Below are 22487 nucleotides of genomic sequence, written 5' to 3'. Positions count from 1 at the left end.
ACTGGAATGTAGCTCCTCCCCGGGGCCCTAACAGAGCTTCCCCTAGGGAGCCCCCAGCGAGATTCATTGACTTGACTCTTCCATAGATTCATCGGCCAAACCCTCCTTCTTGAAACACCCTGGCCCTGGCTTCCTGAGAAGTGGTCTGCTGGGTTGTTTCCATGGTGATGGGAGGAACCCATCCTCATCGGGGGAGAAGTCCATGGAAAAGGAGGGAGCCAACGTCCAACAACACCAACTGGCCTGGCCAGCACTTGTGACCATCCTGAAAGTAAGCCTTTGGGGTCAGGCTTCATTCTTGAATGAGCTGCTCTATTTCCCAAACAGCAAACACCACATCTTGTGGCTCCATACCCCCATCCGTTGCTGGCCACCCACTAGCTGCTCGATGTTTGCTGGCCGGGGGATCCGCCTAGGTCTAGTGCATTCTCGTGTTTTCTTTTCAATTATGCAACACGGTGCTATCAGTTCTGTTTTATACTCACTCCTCAGACTATTCATCTCACAGGTGAGGTTTGTACACCCCGTTACTAGCTTCTCCCTATTTCCTCCACCACACACCCAGCCCCTGGCAACCAGTTTTCTCCATTCTGTTTCTATGAATTTGACATTTTTTTTTCTTTTTAAGACTCCACATGTAAGTAATATTATGCAGTATTTGTTTTTCTCTGTCTGGCTTTAGGATCACACCCTCAAGGTCTATCCATGGTGTCACAAAGGCAAGATTTCCTTCTCTCATGGCTGGAAGATAATATTCCATTATATATGTGTGTGTATATATACACATATGTGGATCCATCTTCTTTATCCATTCGTCCATTGATGGACATGTAGGTTGTTCCCATCTCTAGGCTATTACAAATAATGCTGCAATAAATGGGAGTGTAGCTATCTCTTCCAGATCCTGTTTTAATTTCCTTCGGATCAATACCCGGAAGTGGAATTACTGGATCGTATGGTAGCTGTATTTTTTATTTTTTTGAAGAACCATACTGTCTTCCATAGCGGCTGCATGAATTTACATTCCCACAACAGTGCACGAGGGCTTCCTTTTCTCCACACCCTCTCCGACATTCGTTATTTCTTGTCCTTTTGATTACAACCAGCTTAATAACAGGGGTGATATGGTGTCTCATGGCGGTTTTTTGTTTTTTATTTTTATTTTGCACTGCACTGGGTCTTTGTTGCTTCACACAGGCTTTCTCCAGTTGTCTCAAATGAGGGCTACTCTACAGTTGCAGTACATGGGCTTCTTACTGTGGTGTCCTCTCCTGTTGCAGAGCTTGGGCTCTGGGAGCGAGGGCTTCAGCAGTTGTTATTTCCCAGGTCCTAGAGCACAGGCTCAGTAGTTGTGGTGCATGGGCCTAGCTTTTCCTTGGCTTTTCCTCCCACCTAGATCCCTTGGTGGGATCTTCCCGGACTGGGAATTCAACCCATGTCTCCTGCTTTGGCAGGCGGATTCTTTACCACTAAGCCACCTGGGAAGTCCCCTCTGCCCATTTTTTAACGGGTTTGTTTTTTGCTGCTTAGTTGTATGAGTTCTTTATACATTTTGAATATTCACTGCTTATCACAGCACGATTTGGAAATATTTCCTCCCGTTCGGTATGCTGCCTTTTTGTTTTGTTGATGGTTTCCGTGCTGTGAGAAAGCTTTTCGGTCTGATGCCATCACACTTGCTTCTTTCTGCTTTTGTTGCCAGTGTGTCGCTTGTCACATTCGGTACCAGCACCTTGCTGGGCACCCAGGTTGCTGTCTCTTCGCTTCACTCCAGCGCCTCGCAGCTTCTACGGCATCTTCTCACACACCTTTTCATCTTTGGGTTAGATCTAGTTATTCCAGCTGGCAGGTAAGGAACAGAGAGGTGACCTGGTTTTCCCGAGGTTGCACAGCTGGTAACGGGTGGAACCAGCACTGGGCTGAGTTCCTCTCATCCTAGGCGAGCGCCCCATGGAGCAGCCAGGGAGCCACAGATGCCCTAGGGAGGAATTCCATCGGGACCCCTGCTCCGACTGCAGGAGGCAGCTTAGTTCCTGGAGACCCTACGAGCTGCAGATTTGGGAGGAGCTTCGTTCAGTCCTTGCCTCCCGCCCCGGTGAGGCTATGGACACCCCAAACCTACGCACACACAATCCTGCACGTGTCATGGATGCACATGCACTTGGCTGTGTAGACACACATATGCACACACATATTTTCACGTGCAACCCTGCATGTGCAGATGGGCACACAAGGGACTGAGACCAAGGATGTTTCATCCCTTACATGAACCCTGCTGACCACGTGGCCATGAAAGGCTACAATGTCCCATGCAGGCTAAATCACTTCAGTTGTGTCTGACTCTTCTGCGACCCACTGTAGCTCGCCAGGCTCCTCTGTCCAGGGGATTCTCCAGGCAAGAATACTGAAGTGGATTGCCATTTCCTTCTCCAGGAGATCTTCCTGACCCAGGGATCGAACCTAGGTCTCCTGCATTACAGGTGGATTCTTTATTGTCTGAACCGCCTGGGAAGCCCACAGTGTCCCGTGGGGACCTTGTAAATCATCCATCCATGATTGCACGTGACACTCTGCCCATCCTCAAGCCCAGTCCTCAGGGCACAATGGAGATGAGTGGGCCAAAGGCCAAGTTCAGCAGCATGAGAGTGTGTCACATGGGGGGCACATGGGACCACCAGGCTTTTTGACCATGAACCCTGGGCAAAGCTCCTGATCAGACCTTGACTCAATAAGCACTTCCCCGCAACAGGAAAGTCCCCTACATTCCTCTAGAGTGGGGATAACTACATTAGGGAGCACAAGGCTAAAGCTTGCGTGTGAATCCTGAAGACACCACTGTTGCTGTGTGACCTTAGTGGGTCAACTTAACCTCTCTGGGCCACAGTTACCACATCTGTGAAATGGGGATACTCATACCTTCCCATTAGGACTGTATAGATAAAAGGAGATGTAAAGACATACATAAACGCTGAGTGCATAGTAGAAATTAGTATGTGGATGCTGAAAGAGTGAATGAATGAGATGGAGATCAGATGGTTCTGGGTTGCATTGCAGGGCTTTCACTGCAAGCTGCTCTCCTTCCTGTGCCCCTTGAGCCCCCTGAGTATTTCCTGTCTGAGTGGAGACTTTGCTCCCTGCTCAAATTGCCCCAGCGTCCACCCTACACACCCCTCTGGAGGGGCCCTGCAGCGCCACAACCCCACCTAACCCCACCTTTGCCTCTGTCTCTCTCCACCTTGCCCTTCTATTCCCTGAACACATGTGTTTCTTCCAGCCCCAGGGCCTTTGCACAGAATATTTTCCCCTCAGGTCTTCCTGTGGTTCCATCCCTCATTTTATTTAAACCCTGGTCAATGTCACCTCCTACATGAGCTTTTGCCTATAAACTGCCCTCCTCTCATCTCTCCCTGATTTTTCCTCACAGTCACAATAGTGAAGTGAAGTCGCTCAGTTGTGTCTGACTCTTTGCGACCCCATGGACGGTAGCCCACCAGGCTCTTCCGTCCATGGGATTCTCCAGGCAAGAATACTGGCGTGGGTTGCCATTTCCTTCTCCAGGGGATCTTCCCGACCCAGGGATCAAACCCAGGTCTCCCACATTGCAGGCAGACGCGTTAACCTCTGAGCCTCCAGGGACAATGAGTGTGTATAAACATGAGTTACTTTTCTTGTTGAATACCTGTCTTCTCCTCTCAAATGTGAGTTCCCTGGTGGCTGAGTCTTTGTCTGGCTTGTTCACTGTGAGTCCCCTGCACCTACAGCAGGGCCAGACATGCAGTAGATGTTCAATACCTACTTGTTAAATGGATGGACAGCTAGAACTCTGCTCTTGAGGAGCCCAAATAAAACTTCCATCCCTAAGCAACAATAATATGCTCAGTTCCCCTCTCTCCACACTCCCTCTCCTGCACAGCTCAGCTCATTAGTTCAATATATTTTAATTTTTTCCCAGCCCCCAGCTAGCTGATTCAGCTGATCTATTCTAACGGCTCTCTCTCTCTTTTTTTTAAATTTGGCTGCGTTGGGTCTTAGTTGCAGCGTGCAATATCTTCATTGCCTTTTGTGGGATCGAACCTGCATCCTCTGAATTACAAGGCAGATTCCTAACCACGGGACCACCAAGGAAGTCCCTCTAATAGTTCTTGGGAAGGGAGCTGCATGAGAATCCTGAAAACTTCCTTTAAAGTAGACTTGGCCGAAATGTGGGAGCAACCTAGATGCCCATCCACGGACAAAGGGATGAACAAAGTGTGGTCTGTCCGTGCCATGGAATAATATTCTGCCAAGAAAAAGAACCAAGTGTGGATACAAGCTACAGTGTGTGTGTATGAACCTTGAAGACATTATGAAGATGCCAGGCACACAGGACCACTTCTTCCACGACTCTGTTCCCACGGCACATCCAGCCCGGGGATCTCTCTCGAGTCAGAGAAGAGATGAGTGTTTGCTTGAGGTTGAGAAGGGTTGGAAGATTAGACTACTGACAAGAGGTACAGAATTTCTTTTCTGAGGTGATGAAAATGCACTAAAATTATGGTGATGCTGAAAAACCATGGATTGCATACTTTACTTTTTCTTAATATTTATTTATTTGGCTGTTCTGAGTCTTAGCTGGGGCTCGTGGGATCCTCGGTCCTTGCCATGGCATGAGGGATCTTGGGATACAACCTACTCCAAGAAATATAACTAGAAAAAGTGAAAATGTTAGGTCAAAAAGATACGTGAACCCCAGTGTTTATAGCAACACTATGTACAGTTGCCGAGATATGGAAACAAACTTAAGTGTAAATCAACAGATGAATGAATAAAGAGGTTATATATATATATATACACATGGGACCAGGGACTGCACCTATGTCCCCTGCACTGGGGTCTCTGAGTCTTAGCCACTGGACTACCAAGGAAGTCCCAGGAATTGTATTCTTTAAATGGGTGAATTGGATGGGATATGAATCGTATCTCTCAATAAAGCTGCTTTTTAAAAAACTAAATAAACAAATAAAAGTACATGCAAGTACTCCCCTTCCCCCACAACCTCCCCCTCAACGACGGTCTCCGGGATGAAGGCCACGTGCATGCCCATTCCTGGTTCCTGCAATCGTCTTCAGGAAGGCTTCAGAGCACAGAGGCTGAGAGCACTGACTTCAGAGTCACATCCCCCCTGGGTTGGCCTCATGGTTGCTTGACCGAGGAGGGGTTCCTGACCCTGTTGTGCCTCACCCCCCACCAACTATAGAAGTTACTGAGACATATATTGAGATAAAGTTAGGTTGTAAGGCACTTAAGAGAATGCCCAGGCCACAGTGAGTGCAGGATAAAATATTAGCCTTTATTAAATTTTTATTACTTTCCTCCAGGCAATGAGGCTGTGTCCTCAATCTCCTGCAGTGCTCACTGAAGGGCCGCTCCTGTGGATGGCTGTCCCTGCAGCTGGCTGAGACAAGCATGCCCCCACCACTCCCACCTTCAAGAACAACTTTCTGTCCTGAACCCTCATCCCCTGCAGGTATCACCCCATTTCTTTATTCTTCCTTCTAGAAAAATTCATCAAAGAGTTTTCTATACTCACTTTCTATAGATCCTTGCATTCTGTCATCTTCTAAACTTCCTTTTAGGGTAATTTCAAACATGAACTTTGCCAGTCTGCTATCCCCGACGTTTGTGCTGTGTGTTTAGTTGCTCAGCCGTGTCCAACCCTTTTCAGTTCCATGGACTATAGCCCACGAGGCTCCCTGCCCACGGGATTTCCCAGGCAAGAATACTGGAGTGGGTTGCCATTTCCTACTCCAGGGAATCTTCCCAACCCAGGGATTGAACCCGCATCTCTTGAGTCTCCTGCATTGGCAGGCAGGTTCTTTACCACTGTGTCACCTAGGAAGCCCTAATATTGTGTTCAAATGTCCCTGATTGCCTTAAAAATGCTGTTTTATGACTTCCCTGGCAGTCCAGTGGTTAAAACTCCCTGCTTCCAATGCAAGGGGTGTGGGTTTGATCCCTGGTCAGGGAAGCTCCCAAGTGCCTCGTGGTACAGCTAAAAACATTAAAAAAAAAAAAGTCTTTTTACAGTTGCTTCATCAGGGCTTTCCTTGTGGCTCAGCTGATAAAGAATCCGCCTACAATACGAGAGACCTGGGTTCGATCCCTGGGTTGGGAAGATCCCCTGGAGAAGGGAAAGGCTACCCGCCCCAGGATTCTGGCCTGGAGAATTCCATGGACTGTATAGTCCATGGGGTCGCAAAGAGTCGGACACGACTGAGCAACTTTCACTTTCACTTCACTTTCATCTGAATCAGGACCTAGGTAAGGCCCAGACTTCACACTGGGTCAGTTTGTCTCTTTTCCCTTCTCCACACCCATCAAGCTTCTGCCCTACCCCTTGCTCTACCCAAGTTGGGCTTTTTGGGGTCACCAGTGACCTGCACGACGCTCAGTGGGCTGCCTTCCCTGCTCACCCTGTCACGGGGGTGGCTCTGCTCCCATCCTCCACACTGAGACCCCTCTCTGCTGGGGCACCACGTGGGTCTCCAGCTCTTCTGTCCCTCTTCGGCTGCTCCTTCTCCACTCCCCTCCCCACCTCTTGATACCAGTGTGCTCCAAGGCGCCATACTGGCCCTTTTTGGTTTTCTTTTCTTATTCCTTGCTGGTGTCACCCTCCCCAGATTTTATCTCTAGCCCATCCAAAGGCCATCTCCACCTGAATGTCTAGCAAGCATCTCCAACTTAGCGTGGCTAAAACTCAACCCCTACAGACATCCTCATCTCATCCTTGCAGTACTTTGGCCCTAACACTTGGACTCATCCTCACCTCCTCTTTCTCTCATACCCACGTTAATCCGTCAGGGAGCCCTGTGGGTTTGCCTGCTTATCACCACTGACTGCCACAACCCCTGGTCCAAGCTACTTCCGTCTCTTAACTGGACCTTGCGACAACATCCCACCTTCTTTCCCTGCCACCAGCTTTCTTCCTCCTCAGTCTATCTTCAACCCAGGCTCAACCCAGCAGCTGAGGTCCCTTTGAAGCACTCTCTGCTCAAAACCATTCACCAGCTCCCAGTTTTTCTCAAAGTAAAAGCCAGACTCTTCACAACAGGTTCCAAGGCTCCATCAGTGTTTCTCATCAAGCAACGCTGGCATTGTGGGCAGGGAAACTCTTCCTGGTGGGGATGGTCCTGAGCAGTAGAGGATGTTAGCCATAGCCCTTGCTCATTAAATGCCGGCAAAGGATCCCCTCCCACCCTTGCCAGCCACTGTGTCAACTAAAATGTCCCCTTGCACTTCCAAACACTGCCTGGTGGGCCTGGAAATCCCAGGCGAGACTCTCTTACGAGGTTTGCTGCAGGCTTGCACGCCCCCCCAGCCCCGCAACTGCCACCCCTCCAAGGTCGCTGACTCCCCTCAGACCACTCTGCTTGTGCTCCATCAGCCCCCCGCCTCCCTCGCTCCCTTGCTGCTGCAGACCCTGCCAGGAGCCCTCCTCCCCCAGACCACACAGAACCCTTTCTCCAGGGCACACTCAGGCACCATCTTAGCCCCCGGCCTTCCCAGGGCACCCCTTCTGAAATTGCAAACCTCTTTATTCCCAGGCCTCCTTGCTCTCTTTCTCCCCAGAGCACTTATCCCATTAAACATATGTTTTAATTCTTAGCATTGTTTATTTATTTATTTTTTGCCTCTAAGCTTCATGAAGTGATGTGGGGTATTTTGCTCGCTGCTACTTCCGAGTACCTGGCACACAGCAGACGATCGATAAATACTTGTTAGGTGAAAGAACGAGTGCAGATGCCATAGATGTTTGCTTACAGAGAGAAGAAAATAGCACTTTTAAGCCACAGGAATAAAGAATTAATTTCACCCTCAGCAAGGACTGGAGTGTGTTCAGCCTGGAGTGGCACGTAGGGGAAGAGATGATAAAAAGCTCAGTTTATTTCTCAGATCAGTTCAGGAAGACTTCCTGGAGAAGGTGGGCTGCAGAACTCACTCTCAGCTCATTTTGAACCAGGTTATAGCATCCTGGCAGCTTCTCCAATACTGATGAGGGAAGACAACACAGTGAGCCCAGCTGGAAGAGCAGTGGAGTGTTTTCAGGTAGGGAAGCCCACTTCCTGAATCTATTTCTATCACAGTTTACCAGTGTCTGTAGAAAGCTCCACCAGCAGGTTCCCCCGCTGGAAGGCCAAGTTCAAACAGAGCCCCTGGATAATGCCTGCCTACCTGCACACGACCCATCCCCACCCTCAGAAAAGCCCACCCAAATGATTACACAGAGGCAGGCTGCCCAGAGCTTGCTTTCCGCGCACTCAGTGAACGAAAAGAAAGGACCTAGATTCACACTCACACAATGGAATACTTTATAGCTATTGAAAAGAATGAGACAGCTCTTTTTATACTGAATATGGAAGCATCACCCAGAGACATTATTAGGGGGGAAGAATGCAAGATGCGAAGTGTATAGTATACTACCATTTGTACAAAATGAAATATATACATATCTAAACAAATATATATACATATAAATGTATGCGTGCTCAGTTGTGTCCGACTCTTTGCAGGCCCCATGGACAACAGCCCCCCAGGCTCCTCTGCCCGTGGAATTTTCCAGGCAAGGATACTGGAGTGGGTTGTCATTTCCTCCTCCAGGGGATCTTTCCAACCCAGGGATCAAATCCACATCTTCTGTGTCTCCTGCATTAGAAGTTGGATTCTTTACCACTAACGCCATCTGGGAAGCCTATACACACACACACACACACACACACACACTATCCCTGGAAGGATATACAAGAAATTGCTAACAGTAGCTGCTGGGAACAGGGGCTGGGGGTGAGTGGGTGCAAAATAGAGGTGAGGAAACACTTTCCCTGTTTGATACTACCTATTTGAAAACAGCAAATTCAACTTTAAAAAGACCATAACCAGATTGACAAAACGAAAGCCAAACGTGAAAAGTTCAGCACGTAGGGTTTTAAAATGAAAGCCACCTGCAGAAGGACAGGGGGCCAGAGCAGAAGGACAGACTGCTTCCAGCAGACCAGAGAATGAGCTTCTCTAACAGTGGCTTCTCCATCCACGGCCTGGGGCTGAGAAAGCCAGTGAGTTCCTAGGTGCCACGCAGAGCCAGGCAGCAACCAGAACCTGCACGGTTGGGGCAGGGCTGAGGGAAGGACTCCACTTCCCCAGCTGGCCAGGCCACATCTGACTCCTGAGCCACAGGGTTCATTGCAGCCCCAATGTTCTAGGAGCTAGAAGCCAGATTGAGGGGACAGAGCCACCCACAGACACACCCGGAGCAGAAATTACAGGCCTCGGTGTGCTCCTCTAAAAGCAAAGGAGGCAGCTAGAGAGAGTGGTCAGGAAGGCCAAGGAGAACTGACAGCCTCCAAATACTTGAGGGGCTGGCAGAGAATGAGGAGACCTGTTCTGAGCCCTCTGGAAGACTCTCTCTTCCAAAACCACTTTTCCACCCAGTTCTTGCCAGAGGGGGCCCCAGATAACAGCTGTCCTTGAGGCCCCACTGGGCCAGGCACCCAGGTTGCTGGGTACTTTATTGGCATCGACTCTAAATTATCATGGTGGTCCTCGGGGAGTTCACTGTTCCCACTCTCATTTTAGAGACAAGAAAATCGAGGCTGTCACTGCTGAGGGTCACATCAGTACGTGATGGAGTCAGGGCTCAAACCAGAGGCCACACTCTGAACTACTACAGTCATCACAGCTTGGGCCAGAACTCGAAGGCCATGTGATTCTGTTGCTGTTCAGTTGCTCAGTCATGTCCAACTCTTCCCAACCCCAAGGACTGCAGCACCCCAGGCTCCCCTGTCCTTCACTATCTCTAAGAGTTTGCTTGAAGTCATGTCCATTGAGTTGGTGATGCCATCCAACCATCTCACCCTCTGGTGCCCCCTCCTCCTGCCCTCCATCTTTCCCAGCATCAGGGTCTTTTCCAATGAGTTGGCTCTTCACGTCAGGCGGCTAAAATATTGGAGCTTCAGCTTCAGCTCTTCCAGTGAATATTCAGGGTTGATTTCCTTTAGATTGATCTAGCTATGGCAAGCTAAGGCAGGGCTGGGATCCTCTGCCAAAGTGACTCGGGTACAAGGAAGGCTAGTGAGGTGGATGCTGAGTAGAACTCGACCTCCCTGACACCTCCCTGATCCCCAATCCTCTTTGCTGCCCCTGCGGCTTCTCCCAGAAAGGCAATGGCCTTTTCCACAGTCCCGGCTGAGACATCCAGCTTGGATCATCCGCACCCTAGGGCAGCGCCACTTCCCCCGCCCCCCACCAGAACCCCAGGCTCCAGCCCCGGGAGGAGGGCAGCGGGTCGGGTCTGGGGAGGGCCCGCTACCCGGAAGCCGCGGCTGGGATGCTCCCAGACACCGTGGGCGGGCGGCGCGCGGTTGGGGTCGGGGGGAGGGGGAGCTCTGCGGGGAGCAGCCGACCCGCGAGATGCGCCCCTCCCCACCCTGCGGCGCCGGGCGCGCAGGTTAGGGTAGCGGCCACGCTCCCCGGGTGCGTGACTCAGCAGCAGCCTCGCCAGGAGGGGCGCGGGGCACACAGCTTCCCGACGCGGGGCGGGGATGGGTGGGAGGGGGCCGCCCCGCCGTCCCCGCGGGAAGCGCCGAGGGGCGCGTGGGCCGGGATGTTCCGCAGCGGCCGCTGGCCAAGCCGCCCACGCAGCCCCGAGCCCGGCCCGGCGCGCCCGCCCCCGCGGAGCCCCCGGGACGCGCCACCCGCGGAAGGGCTTCCCCAAGCTCCGAGCGCTCCCCTCCGGTTGCTCCGGGGTTTACGCTCCAGTGTCCGAGGGGCGGGAACCTGCAAATCCTGAGAATCTGGAGCTGGAAGACCCCGTGGAATGCACCCCGCCCTCCCCGACCTGCTGGCCCTGGCCGCCCTGCACGGGGCCCAAGGTCTGTCTCCTTGGTTTCTCGCAAAAAAAAAAAAAAAACAAAAACAAAAAAAAACAAAAAAAAACAAAAAAAACAAAATAAACCAGCGGATTCAGAGCTCCCTTCTTAAGGCTCTTAGCATTTGGAAGTCAGTTTTCTCATCCAAGGTAAGTTGGTCCTGTTGCAGCGACCTCTGAACGGCTTAGCTTTGCCCCAGCCTCGGTGACCGGTAGGCAGAGAGGGGCCCAGAGGTGGGCAAAGACCGATTGTCCCCACTGGGCAGAGGGGACACCAAGGCCCACTGAAGAGAGGGGAGTGGATTTGCAGCAGTTCACACTTGGGGTCAGTGAGGGTGGGCACAGCGAACAGGACCCCGGAGTCCTGGCTTCTGGGTTCAGTCGAGCTGCTCCAAGAAACTGTCCTCTACCCACCACTTCCACTGCTGCCTCAGGGTGCCTTCACGAGCCTCTGGAATTCCCTTTGGCCCTCTCCCACGGGTCCTTAGGAGTTGCATAGCTCCAAGAATATCCAGGATGCCCAGCAAACCGATTTGGAAGCACCCGGGCATCTCTGTTTCCTAAAGACCAGTCTGTGCACCGGAAACGTTAGACACAGCCAGGAGATTCCCAATTGCTCTGCTGAGTTTTTGTTGCTGTTTTAAATAATCATTGTGTTGAAGTGATGTGTTGAATGAAAATCATGGTAGATTGGAATCATTTATCATGGAGGAAATTGTGGAATTCCCTTGCCTCTCTGCTGGGATGGGGAGTGCATTCCTGATTGGAAACAGGGAGGCAGCTGGTTTGACCTGCTGCACCCAAACTTGGAGAGGTCATGGGCGCCAGGCCCTGGCCACACCGGGCCAGTTCAGAGCAGATCACTGCGGTTTGGCCAGCATCTTGCTGCTGCCAGCACCTGAGCGTCCAAACACAGCACCTCTGCAGAGTCCCAAATACCTCAACCCTGTACCGCCCACCTGCTTCTTCCTGGAGCTCACAGCCTCCAGAGGCCAAATCTCCTCCACGCTCCAGGCAAAGTGAGGGGGAGAAAGTGGAGGTGCTGTATACTCGCCCCATTGGGGGACCAGGAGGAGCTGGCTGGGCAGCAGAGAGAAGCAAGCACACAGAGAAAGAAGGAAGCCAGAGTCGGGACAGCGTGCGCAGTCTGGGCGGTGAGAAGGCAGCGAGGAGGCCTGTGCTGTGGGGTGGGGTCATCACCCCCTCCTCCAGCCCGGAGTCAGGAACGGGCCCACCCTAGCACAGACGCACCTTCTCCGTCCCCCAGACGCAGCCACGCCAGACTCACACTCACTCTCCCTCCCGGCAGCGTCCTAGCGGCTCCCTGACCAGAGCTCACACCACCGCCTGGTGGAGAAACGGGAGAGGCCTGGAGCCTGGCTGCTGCTTCCCATGGCTGCTCCCAGGCCAGGCGGTGACCCCAGAATCCAACCCTTTCTCCTCGGTCTCTTTTCTGCCTGGTGACATGGCAGCAACTCAGGTTCCCTTCCCTACCGTCCTCTTAGGCCTGTTTTCCATTTCTAGTTGAGCCTGCTGATGGGCTGTGTGCGAGTGTGTGCATGTGCAAAGAGAGAGAGAAAGAGTGTGTCTGTATGTGTGTGTGTGTGTGTGTGTGTCTGTTGGAACACTCCAAGGCTTTCTTATGCTTCATTCTTCCTAAAGCTTCCCAGGCTGAGGACTGGACTGCTCAGAGGCTTGGGTCAAAGGAGGAGGGAGCTCTCCATCCTCATGGGTAGAATTGGGGTGGGATCTACGCTCCCCTGTTGGCCTTCAGACCTGAGCCTCTGATCCAGTGTTTCCCAGGTGCTCAGCTGCGGAAACTGTACCCATGAGTGTGGGCACCGCCCACCCCCTCACGGACCTCCCTCCAGCTGAGACTTTCTTCAGCCCTGACGCCGTACCTCCTCCCTCCACTTAAGGATGGATGAGACTGCCTGTGCCCTACACACTGAGAGCTTATTCCTTCTCATGTTGTTCATCACACACTGCTAGGTGTTGGGTTCGCCTCCATCCCCCACCCTTCTAAAGCTCATGTAACATCCACCTACTGCCTGCCAACATCTCCCCCCACCACGACAGACCCCATTAGAGTTGTGTGAGATTTTTGCCATCTAACATATTATTTTAAGGGGCTAGAGAGGATCAAAATTGCTTAACCAAGCACCAGGATGCTCCTTAGATTCCTGCCTTGTGAATTTTACACATGGGGCTCATTGGGGAAGTATTCCTTCTCCAGCGCAGATAATTTCAAGACTAGCCAGTGTGGGAGTGAGTGCCCTGGGTCCCTCCCCTTTGCTTGCCAGGCAGTGCTAATTCCTTGCAAAATACAGTGGACGTGAAGACCACTTAGGCTTCATCAGCCTCCCTCGTGAGCCCTTCAACACCTTCTGAACCTCCTGCCCCAGCTGTTAGACATCCTCTTCCCTTGTCAAGCTCGTCCTCAGACACTGCTCAGATAAATTCCCATGCTTTTAGAGCCAAACGTGTTGTTTTTCTCCTAGGAGAATTTGCATATTAACAGGGGGGATAACCTGAAGTCCCCAAAGGAGTCTCTACCTGTGGAATTGCTGGCCTTGGCAAGATGTCCTGGAAGGCAGAGAGACCTCCCTGGGTGCCCTCATCCCCTGTAACTGGAGGTAAGTTTGGCCCCTGCACACCCACAGGGCAGCCCTGACTGGTTCTCTCAGTCCCTCACTGCATACTGACAAGAGCACGGGATGAAGAGTGTGGAGAAGCTGAGTTGTACCTAGTTCGGCCTCTAATCAGTTTGGAAGCACCAGCCTTTTCTCTCTCAGGCCATAGTTTTCTCATTTGCCAAATGAGAAGTTTGGTGCAAATGACCTTCCAGAACCTTTTCAGCTCTGACATTTGCCTGACATTCGGAGGGTCTGGGGGACCCTGGTACAGCTCCCAAGGCCGACCAGCCCCTGGGGCTGTAGACTCCTTCCTGGTAGGGGCAGGGGTGGGGTGCTTCTCTGGGCAGGACTTCCACTGGCCTGCAGGCCTCCTGTCCACAGCAGCCCGCCCCCTGCTGGGGAGGGAAGGTAGTGCTCAGCACAGCCCCTGCCTGGCAGTTACATAACCCTCCCAAAGGGATGTTCTAAACAGCAACAGCACAGCAGCCTTTGCCCTGGCCCACCCGGTGCCCCTAAACACACACAGACACACACGCACACACACAGGTCTTTGCCTGTGATGCCTCACAGCCACAACCACCTTTCCATCTTCTCTTTTCAATTTGTTTTCTTGCTGCTGCTGTTCAGTTGCTAAGCCGTATCTGACTCTTTGTGACCCCGTGGACTGCAGCACGCCAGTCTTCCCTTGTTTTTTTCTAGAAGGTATTTATGCTAAGAGAGTCCTTACAAGATGAAACTCCTTTACCCTCTAGGCTTGACCAGAATGAAACAGAGTCCTCCCTCAGCCACCCTGACTGCCCAGCTTCCACCAAAACGCCAGGTTGGGTCAGGCCTCCCACTTTTCTCAGCCCCTCCCTGCTCTGTCTCCCTTTCTGACTGCAGAGTCCTGCGAAGAGTGGGTCTGCCTTCCATTCCCAGAATGGGAGAATTTGGAGAAATGGATTTAGCTTTCATTCCAGTGAACGGGAGGCATTCTCCTGGTTCAGACTCCATCCCCCACCCTCCCCTGTTGTCCTTGACAAGGTCACATACGAGATGACACTGTGGTTTCCCCATTTAGAAGACGGATGAGGTCATTGTTACCACTGTGGGGTGTTGGGTGGTGGCGACTCAGGTCCTCTCAGTGTCCATAAGAAAAGTGCAAACAATCTGAAAATACAGCTGAAGAAATTCAGCTTGGGCTTAAGGAAGCAGTTCCCCAGCTATTCAGTTGTGAGACCTCACCACAGGTCACTAAGGGATGACGGGTTTGTCCTGCCCAGCTGCATTTCAAGGCAGGCTCCCATTCATATATCTGGTACACCCTGTCCAGAGGTTGAGTGGTGGTTGAAGAAAGGTCACACATAGAAATGTAGCCTGGAAGACTTCCTGAAGGAGTCCTGAACCTGGATTCTCCTCGATAGCTATGGTCTCACTCTGGATGAAACTTGGGCCCTGGCTTCTTTATCTGTAGAAATATTACAGCGTATTGAGCACTTACTACGTGCCTAGAACAGCTTAGAATATATATAATCTAATTTTAAAATGTTTTACAACAACACTTTAAAGTAGATATTATTCCTTATTTCATAAATGAGAAAACAAAAAACAAGGCTCAAAGATGGTATAAGGGAACACAGCGCTCTGTGGTGACCTAAATGGGAACCCGGAAAAGAGGGGATATATGTATACACATAGCTGATTCACTTTGCTGTACAGCAGAAACTAACACGTTGTAGAACAATTATACTCCAGTAACAGCTGAAAAAATGAATGCAGGGCATTCCAGCTGGTAGCTGGTGGAGCAGGATTCATACCCTGCTGCAAAGCCCAGGTTCTGAACCATCTGGATCTTGAAAACTCCCAGGTGGCTCAGCGGTAAAAAAAAATCCACCTGCCAACGCAGGAGACGCAGGTTCGATCCCTGGGTTGGGAAGATCCCCTGGAGGAGGAAATGGCAACCCAGTCCAGTACTCTTGCCTGGAGAATCCCCTGGACAGAGGAGCCTGGCAGGCTACAGTCCACGGGGTTGCAAAGAGACACCACTGAGTGACTGAACAACAGCAACATGGTTTCCTTAAGTTCCTTTCAGCCTGAACAACCTAGTTTCTCCCTCCCGCTCCTCCTCCTCGTACTCGTGTGTTAATGCCCTTGCTGCCTGAAGTGGACAGGACCCTCCATTCCTGTGTGAACACGACCCTTTGCAGCTTGTGTGGGAACCCACACTTCACGCTTCTCACGAAGCAGAGGAGGAAGGTGCAACGGCGGCCCCAGCCTGAGGTCCCACCAAAAGGCCTTGCGTTTGGGGGTCTGCCAGGTGCAAGGAGCGCGTCCCCAGGACCTGTTCCTAAGATAGCCCTTGCTAAGCCGCTGCCACCCTGGGCCCTCTGAGAGTTCTCGCAGGCCCCAGTGGAAAACGTTTAGGGTCTACAACAGAGCCGTCTGTGTCTAAAATTCCTTATGTGGGGTTTAAATCCAAGATTCAGGCCTCTTTCCAGGTCCAGCTGGTTGTCTGGCTCTCCCCAATTTTTCATGTCACCCTCTCCCAAGACCTGACCTATCTGCCTATTTTCGCAGGTGACCTCTGAAACTCAGGCCGCATAGTTATTTGCTGAATCAGCAGGACCGACTGCTGCTCCTCTCACTGGATTTCGGGCCAAGAGGAAGATGTGCCAGGATGGCCTTGCGAGGGCCTCTGCTGTTGGCCATGTGGTTCCGAGAAGGGCTGGGGAAGGAAGGAGGTGGCGGTGGAGCAGGCACGCAGGCGGCTTTTCTCTGGAGTCCTGTTGTTTTGGGCTGAGAGTGAGGAAGGAGCAGTGGCCCGGGCCCTCAGAGAGGCAGGGGACAGCAGAGCGGCACGAGTGTCTGCCCGTGCCAGCTTCTGGGTGAGCAGAAGGCGCCCAAGCCCTCCTCTCGGCGAGCCTTCACTCAGGCCCCTTTGCCGGCTGGCCAGCCTGGTGTCGTCCCCTCCATATTGAGATGGGCAAGAGGAGGACAGGGAGGCTGGGGAATAAGAGCGTAGTGTGACTTCCTCAGCTAGCAGAGGTTTTGGCCACTGGGAAGAAAGGACCAGTACTGAGCTCTTCCTATGTTGATGAGTTTAGCCTTGGTGGTGGGGGTGGGGGGTGATGGGGGAGGGGCTGTAGGTCAGAGTGGGGAATGGTAATCGAGGTGCATCACGGACATTTCCTTGGATCGACTCCTCCCAGCTCTGTCCCCCTCCAGCTGTCCCTGCCTCTCACTATTCCTTACGTAAACCCTTGGCGCCAACCTCAGAAACCTTCTCTCCGGGCTCTAGATATGCTGTGTATGCTCTCTTTTTTACCCCATTCTGTTCTGATAGAGGCAGGCTCTGGCCACCTGCAGTCCGCTTAACACTTACCAAGACGTTTCTAGACCCCTGTCTAGAGTGCATTGAGCACGGACTATCTGTGTCTTTTCTGTCTTTTTGCAGCAGAGAGTGCAGGATTTTGAACAGATACAGTAGAGCTGACTTTCACACACTCTTAAGAGCTCCCATGAGGGGCTCGTCTTGGAGATCTGCCACCTCCAGGCAGGCAGCCTTGATTCAGTAGGAGCACAGATGCCTGCTCCAATCAGGGTCTCAGACAACAGGCTAGAAGTCACTTCCAGTAATCTTCCTGCCATCCCCCGACTCTGGGGAATGCAAGACCATGGTACTCAGAAGATGACCCAAGATTTAGTTTATGCTTAGGATGGGAGCAGAGAGGGAGAGACTTCTCTATACAGCTTACATGGAAGCAAAGGATGGAAGGAAGAAAATGTGGGGAGAGGGTGTGTTTGAGGGGAGGGATGAAAGGGGGAAGAGAGAACATATTAAAAAGACAAAGGAGGAAGCAGAGAGGACAGGAGCTCCCGAGACACATTCGGAGTTCACGGCCCCATGGAGATGGGGAGCTCCAGGGTAGGAGCTGAATTTGAACTGTAATGAGAGAATCTTCGCCTGCCTCCAGTAATCCTCTGCCCATGGACATGGGGACTTGGGCAAGCCCTGGGATCCACTGGCTCTAAACACATGGCTGGGTGGACAGATGGACACTTGCTCAAGCAGAGAAGCTGTGGCCACACTGAAGCCTGGAGCTTCAGGCCGGGTCATATGCTTCCATGGCGAGGAGGGGACTTTGCTGGGTCAGGCTGAAGCTCTGGCTCCAGCCAGGAAAGGGATAATCAATTCTGTAGAGGCTGTGAGCCTTGATTGAAAAAATAAAGAGGAGGAAGCTAGATTGCTGCTTTCATTAAGAGGCAAAAGCAGTGGGGGCTGGAGCTTAGCAAGAGCCAGGAAGCAGCAGAGAAAGAATGTTAACCCCTTGGATGTCATTCTTCCCGATGTCTTTACACTCACCCAGTCCCACATTGTTGCTTCCTTGACCTGACCTCCAAGGCCACCAGCTTCGTAGCTCCCTTAGCTGGAGGAGGGAGAGACTGGGCAGCATATTAATGGAGATCTGACGATGATTAAACAATCTGTTATTTCCCAGCCCCAGGGTCCCCAGGGCTCCAGCCTCTCCTGGATTCAGGGAAGAAGATGAGTTCTGGGGATAAGAGATAAGCTGTGCGGTGAGATCACTGGTCTCACAGGGCCTGGTAACCCTCACCCCTGCCTCAGCAACCTCACCAGGGCCGCATTCTCACCCTACTGAGGCCAGAAAAGGGGAAGGAAGAAACAAAAAAGGATTTCAGCAAAATTATGATGGAGAGACCCCTCTGCCGGTTCTTCCTCCTACGTCAGCATGCCCAGTAGGGAACTGATTCAGCAGGGAGATTCCCAGGAGAGGCCCCAGGAAAAGGGCTGCCGGCTCGGCTCTCTCTCCCCCAGTCTTATCTGGTCCATGGAGTGCTGCCCATATCTAACCCAACAGTACTGAGAGGTTGGGTAGAAAAGGACAAACATGCAAAACGGGGGTCATGGGTGGAGAGCAGGATGGGGCCAAACGTGTAGTCAGCAAAGATGATTCCTTCCTGAGGTTCTGCGGGGGGAAACTTCGGCTGAAGTTAAGCAGAAAAGTGGGGAGACACGGGTGGTCCAAAAGGCATTTAGTCCGCCTGGATGCCCAAGATTTCCCATCCAAGCGGGGAGGGAGCTAAGGGAGGAGGTGAGGCATTTGTTTCTGAGCTCTCTAAGTCTCTGGGTGTCTAGGCTTGAGGAGCAGGAGGGGTGAGCTGGCAGATCTGAAGAAAGGAAGGGGTTGCTGGCAGTGTTAACCTCTTGGTACCTGGCAAAACTTCCTGAAAGATTTCCAACAACTTCCACTCTCTTCCACCATTTTATTTACTTATTTTTGTCCTACTCCTTTGGGAAGGAAAAGCAGGACAAGGGAGAGGGGAAGATGAGGACATGATGGTTTCTCTCCAGTTGTGACATGTGAGGCTGGATAGGAATCCAGATGATGCCTAAAACCCCTGGGTTCCCAACAAGAGCCCCTGGGCAGGAGAGTTTGGGCTCTTTAAGCTGCTTTGGGGGTCACAGCAAAGTCGTTATTCAGGAGAAATGAGCTTTCCTCCACCCTTCTTGCCCACACAGTCCCCGAAGGGATGCAAAGAAATTGAGAATGTGGTGGAAAAGTAGGAGGACACCAAGGAGCGTGAGGAGAGGAACCACGATTCCCTGGGAGCTGTGGCTGCCCTAGGAAATGGAATGGAATAATTCCGCACCCTATTTAGGGTTGGGGGAAACACATGGTATTTTGTAGGTTTTTTTGTTTTAGATTTTTTTTCACCTTTTGCTGAGCCATGGGCGGTGAGGGAAAACTGACTTTCTGCTTTTTCTGCCAAATAAGGAAAGAAAACCGTGACACTGAAGGAAGAGCAATGGACCATTGAAGGAGCTTGGAAAGAAAGCCGCATCTTCTTGGGGTTTGAATCAAACGCTGTGGCATCATCCTGGATCTTCCTCTCTTAAGAACCCAAGATTTTGGTCACATCTACCCTGTGTCCTGACCCAACTTGTCTAACTCTGCAGTAGATATGAGGAGACAATGAGCCTACGTCAAATCTTCACAAGTATCTGTAGGTTAAAGCATGCCGAGGCTGCTGAAGATGACTCTTGGTTCTCCTCCTTTCCGACCCCCAACTTCCTTGGCATCCCCATTGTCAGGGTCAGGCGCTGACTAGCTTCTGATTTCTCCTTAGCTGTTCTTCCATCACCTGTCTCCTCAGAGAAAGGAAGCTGACATGGTCACAGCCTTCCCAACACAGAGGAGAGAATATTCCAGTCTTCTTCTCTTCTTCCCATATCCCTAGTTCATGGATATTGGATGTAAAGAAAAAGAGCTTGAAGTTCTAGAGTTTCTCGTTAGGGGCTAATAAGCATATTTCTCTCTGGACCTAACATGAGATTCCACTTATCACCAAATAACCAAGGGGAAACAAGATTTGCAGTCACCAGCCATAACAGGAATTACATCCAAATGCCAACTCTGTTTGCCAACTGTCTCATCATTATTCCCTTTCCACGATTGCTAACACCCTGCATAGAAATCCTCCTTGAGTCAGAGGGTAGAGCTGTAACCAGGCAGACCTGACACTATAAAGGGATTCTCCATGGGCTTGGTGGGCTGCTACCTGGTACCCCTCTAGATTTGTGGGGATTCAGAAGAAAGGGGCCCAATCAGGTCAGAGCAGAGTAAGCTTCCCCAAATGAGCCACTCCTGGCTTTGACTCCCACTGCATCGGTTAAAGAGCTAGCTTGTTCCCCTGGGAGATGCTTTCTCCCACCCTCCTCTTCCTCTGTATCCAGCCCCCTTTCCTTCTCACATCATCTTGCCTCTCAGGCTTATGTTCTGCCTCCAAATCCCCTCAGACCCCAGTTCTACTCTTCCCGGACCCTGCCCTTTTTAAAGCTCTTAGCATGTCTTTTTTTCATATCTCCCTCTCCATTCAAATAATTTTAGTACCCAAACTCCCATCCAGATTTTCCCTAACTTAAAAAGATTCTTCAACTGTTCTCTTTTCTTCAGTTTAATCTTCTCCCCTAACTTCGCCTCCAGTCTTGTCCCCTTTGAAATCTGCCAGTTTTCAATAACCCTAATCACCCCCATGTCTTTCTTCCTCTGACCTCTTTTGCTCCAACATCCCCCAGACCCCCGAACACTGGTGTCGTTCCCTCCTTCCCCCCAAATCTCCTTGACATACTTCTGCCCCTAAGCATCTTCTCACCCCTCCACTTCACACTGCCCTAGTCCTCCAGACTCGGGTGCACCTGATTACCCCCTCTTCCCCTACTCACGTCCGTTAGCTTCCCTCCCTCCCACAACGGTTCCCATGCCTTCTTCCCCACTCACTCGGGTCTCCTGCTCAGGACGCCCTTGCCGAGGGCGGCGGGGGATTTGTGCTGAAGGAGGGTTCCAGCAGCAGCGCAACAACTCGGGGGACGCTCCTTCTCCTTGTCAGCCACGGCCCCGGGCGCCACCGGGTGCTGGTGGGGCGACTGGGGTGCGTGAGCCCTGCCGCTGGGGCCCGGCTGGGGCTGAGCCAGGAGCTGTCCGTGGTGCTGAAGCGGGGGCTGCTCGGGAGCGGGCTGTGGCGCGGCGGTCGGCAGCTGTCCGTGGTCCTGGAGCGGCTCCTGGGCCCCGGCGGTGGCCGGCGACGGCGGCACGAGCCCGGGCGGAGGCTGGGCTTGCAGCAGCTGCTGGTGCTCCCACAGGCTGCGGTTCTCGGCGCTCAGCTCGTCCAGCCGCCGCTCCAGCTCGTCGATGCGCTGGCGCTGGGTGTGGATGAGGCTCTGCTGGTTCTGCACGATGGCCGTGAGCTCTTTGAGGTAGAGCACGGCGCGCACGGGGTTCTCCAGCAGGCTCTCCATGCCGCCCGCCGCCGCCTGCGCCCTGCCTGCGCCTCGGCGGGCGGCGGGGAGCGCGAGGGCGCGCACGAGCCCAGCAGCCCCGGCGGTCCGCTCGCCTCCCTCCCGCCGCCGGCGCCGCGTCACCGCCACACCGACATTCACACACGCACGGGGGGCGGGACCGCGGCGCCCGGGCCCACCTTCCCCCTCCCATCCTCCCCCTCCCACGCCCTCCAGGCTTCGTGAGGAGTCTCGGCTTCCTGCAGGGCTGGCAGGGGCGGAGAGAGGCGAATGAGAGAGCGGGTAGAGGCTCAGGATAAACGGAGGGGGCCCGGGATGGATGACATAAATCTGGCAAGAAGGGATAGCCGGCGAGGTGGAAGTGAGGTGGGACCGGGAGGAGAACAGAAGCACATAAGGAAAGAGGAAGCAGAACAGGAGAGGATGGCGAAAGGAGACAGAAATGTACGAAAAAGAGGAAGTCTGACAAGTCACGCGTTCTTTTTCCTGTGTCCAGTCATCCCAGGGGGTGAGGGTCCATCTTAAAGACCTTCCGAGCAGAGGCCACACTTGCCTCTTGCGTGCTCGGCAATCTTGTATTCTGCTGGGGGAATCCCCTGGAACAGGAGGGTCATGGGACTCTGAGAGAGACCCCAGACAACATCTGGTCCTACTTCTTCAGCCAAGGGGAAACTTAGGCTGGGAAGGCTGTTTGTTTATGCTTGATTTCCTCTGGGAATGAGACCTCAGGACAGTTTTAGCCATTCTAATAGGAACATGAACTAAATAAACCGGACCCTCTGTGTCATGGACTAAAAAGCTTCCAGAAGCTTCTTAAAGAGATCATTCTGTTTGAAAAACATCTATGAGATGCATACTGCACGGAACACTGTGCTAGGTGGTGTTAAGATAAGGTGACTAGGATGGAATCTTTGGCTTCTTCAAGCTTATGATTAAGTAGGTGAAACAGGTAATAAATATTTCGTTTCAATATTCAGTGGTGGTTGTAAGTGATAAGATGGAGATTGCCTCGAGCGCTATAGGAGCCCAACAGCTTGGGGATTTGAGAATGCTCCTTGGGAGAAATAACACTTGAGGTGGGAAAGATTTTCCAGAAAGGGAGAACAGCATTAGCAAAAGCTCAGAGACAGGAATCAGCGTGGACTGAATCACT

At 52.2% G+C, this 22487-nt stretch overlaps 1 protein-coding gene across 4 annotated transcripts in view; it reads right to left on the bottom strand.

Annotated features, from left to right (window-relative positions):
• IQSEC3 (IQ motif and Sec7 domain 3) overlaps nt 1–21418 on the bottom strand; it is an 89565-nt gene extending 68147 nt beyond the window's left edge. For all 4 annotated transcript variants that reach the window (XM_018048643.1, XM_018048644.1, XM_018048645.1 and 1 more), the window contains exon 1: nt 20817–21418. In XM_018048643.1, the coding sequence (XP_017904132.1) occupies nt 20817–21334 (518 nt within the window). In that variant the 5' untranslated portion in view covers nt 21335–21418. The remainder of the gene's footprint in view (nt 1–20816) is intronic.

This window comes from Capra hircus, chromosome 5, assembly GCF_001704415.2.
Source record: "Capra hircus breed San Clemente chromosome 5, ASM170441v1, whole genome shotgun sequence".
Classification (NCBI taxonomy): Eukaryota; Metazoa; Chordata; class Mammalia; order Artiodactyla; family Bovidae; genus Capra; species Capra hircus.
Note: the sequence above shows the minus strand (reverse complement) of the source record. Positions and strands in the feature narration are given on the sequence as shown.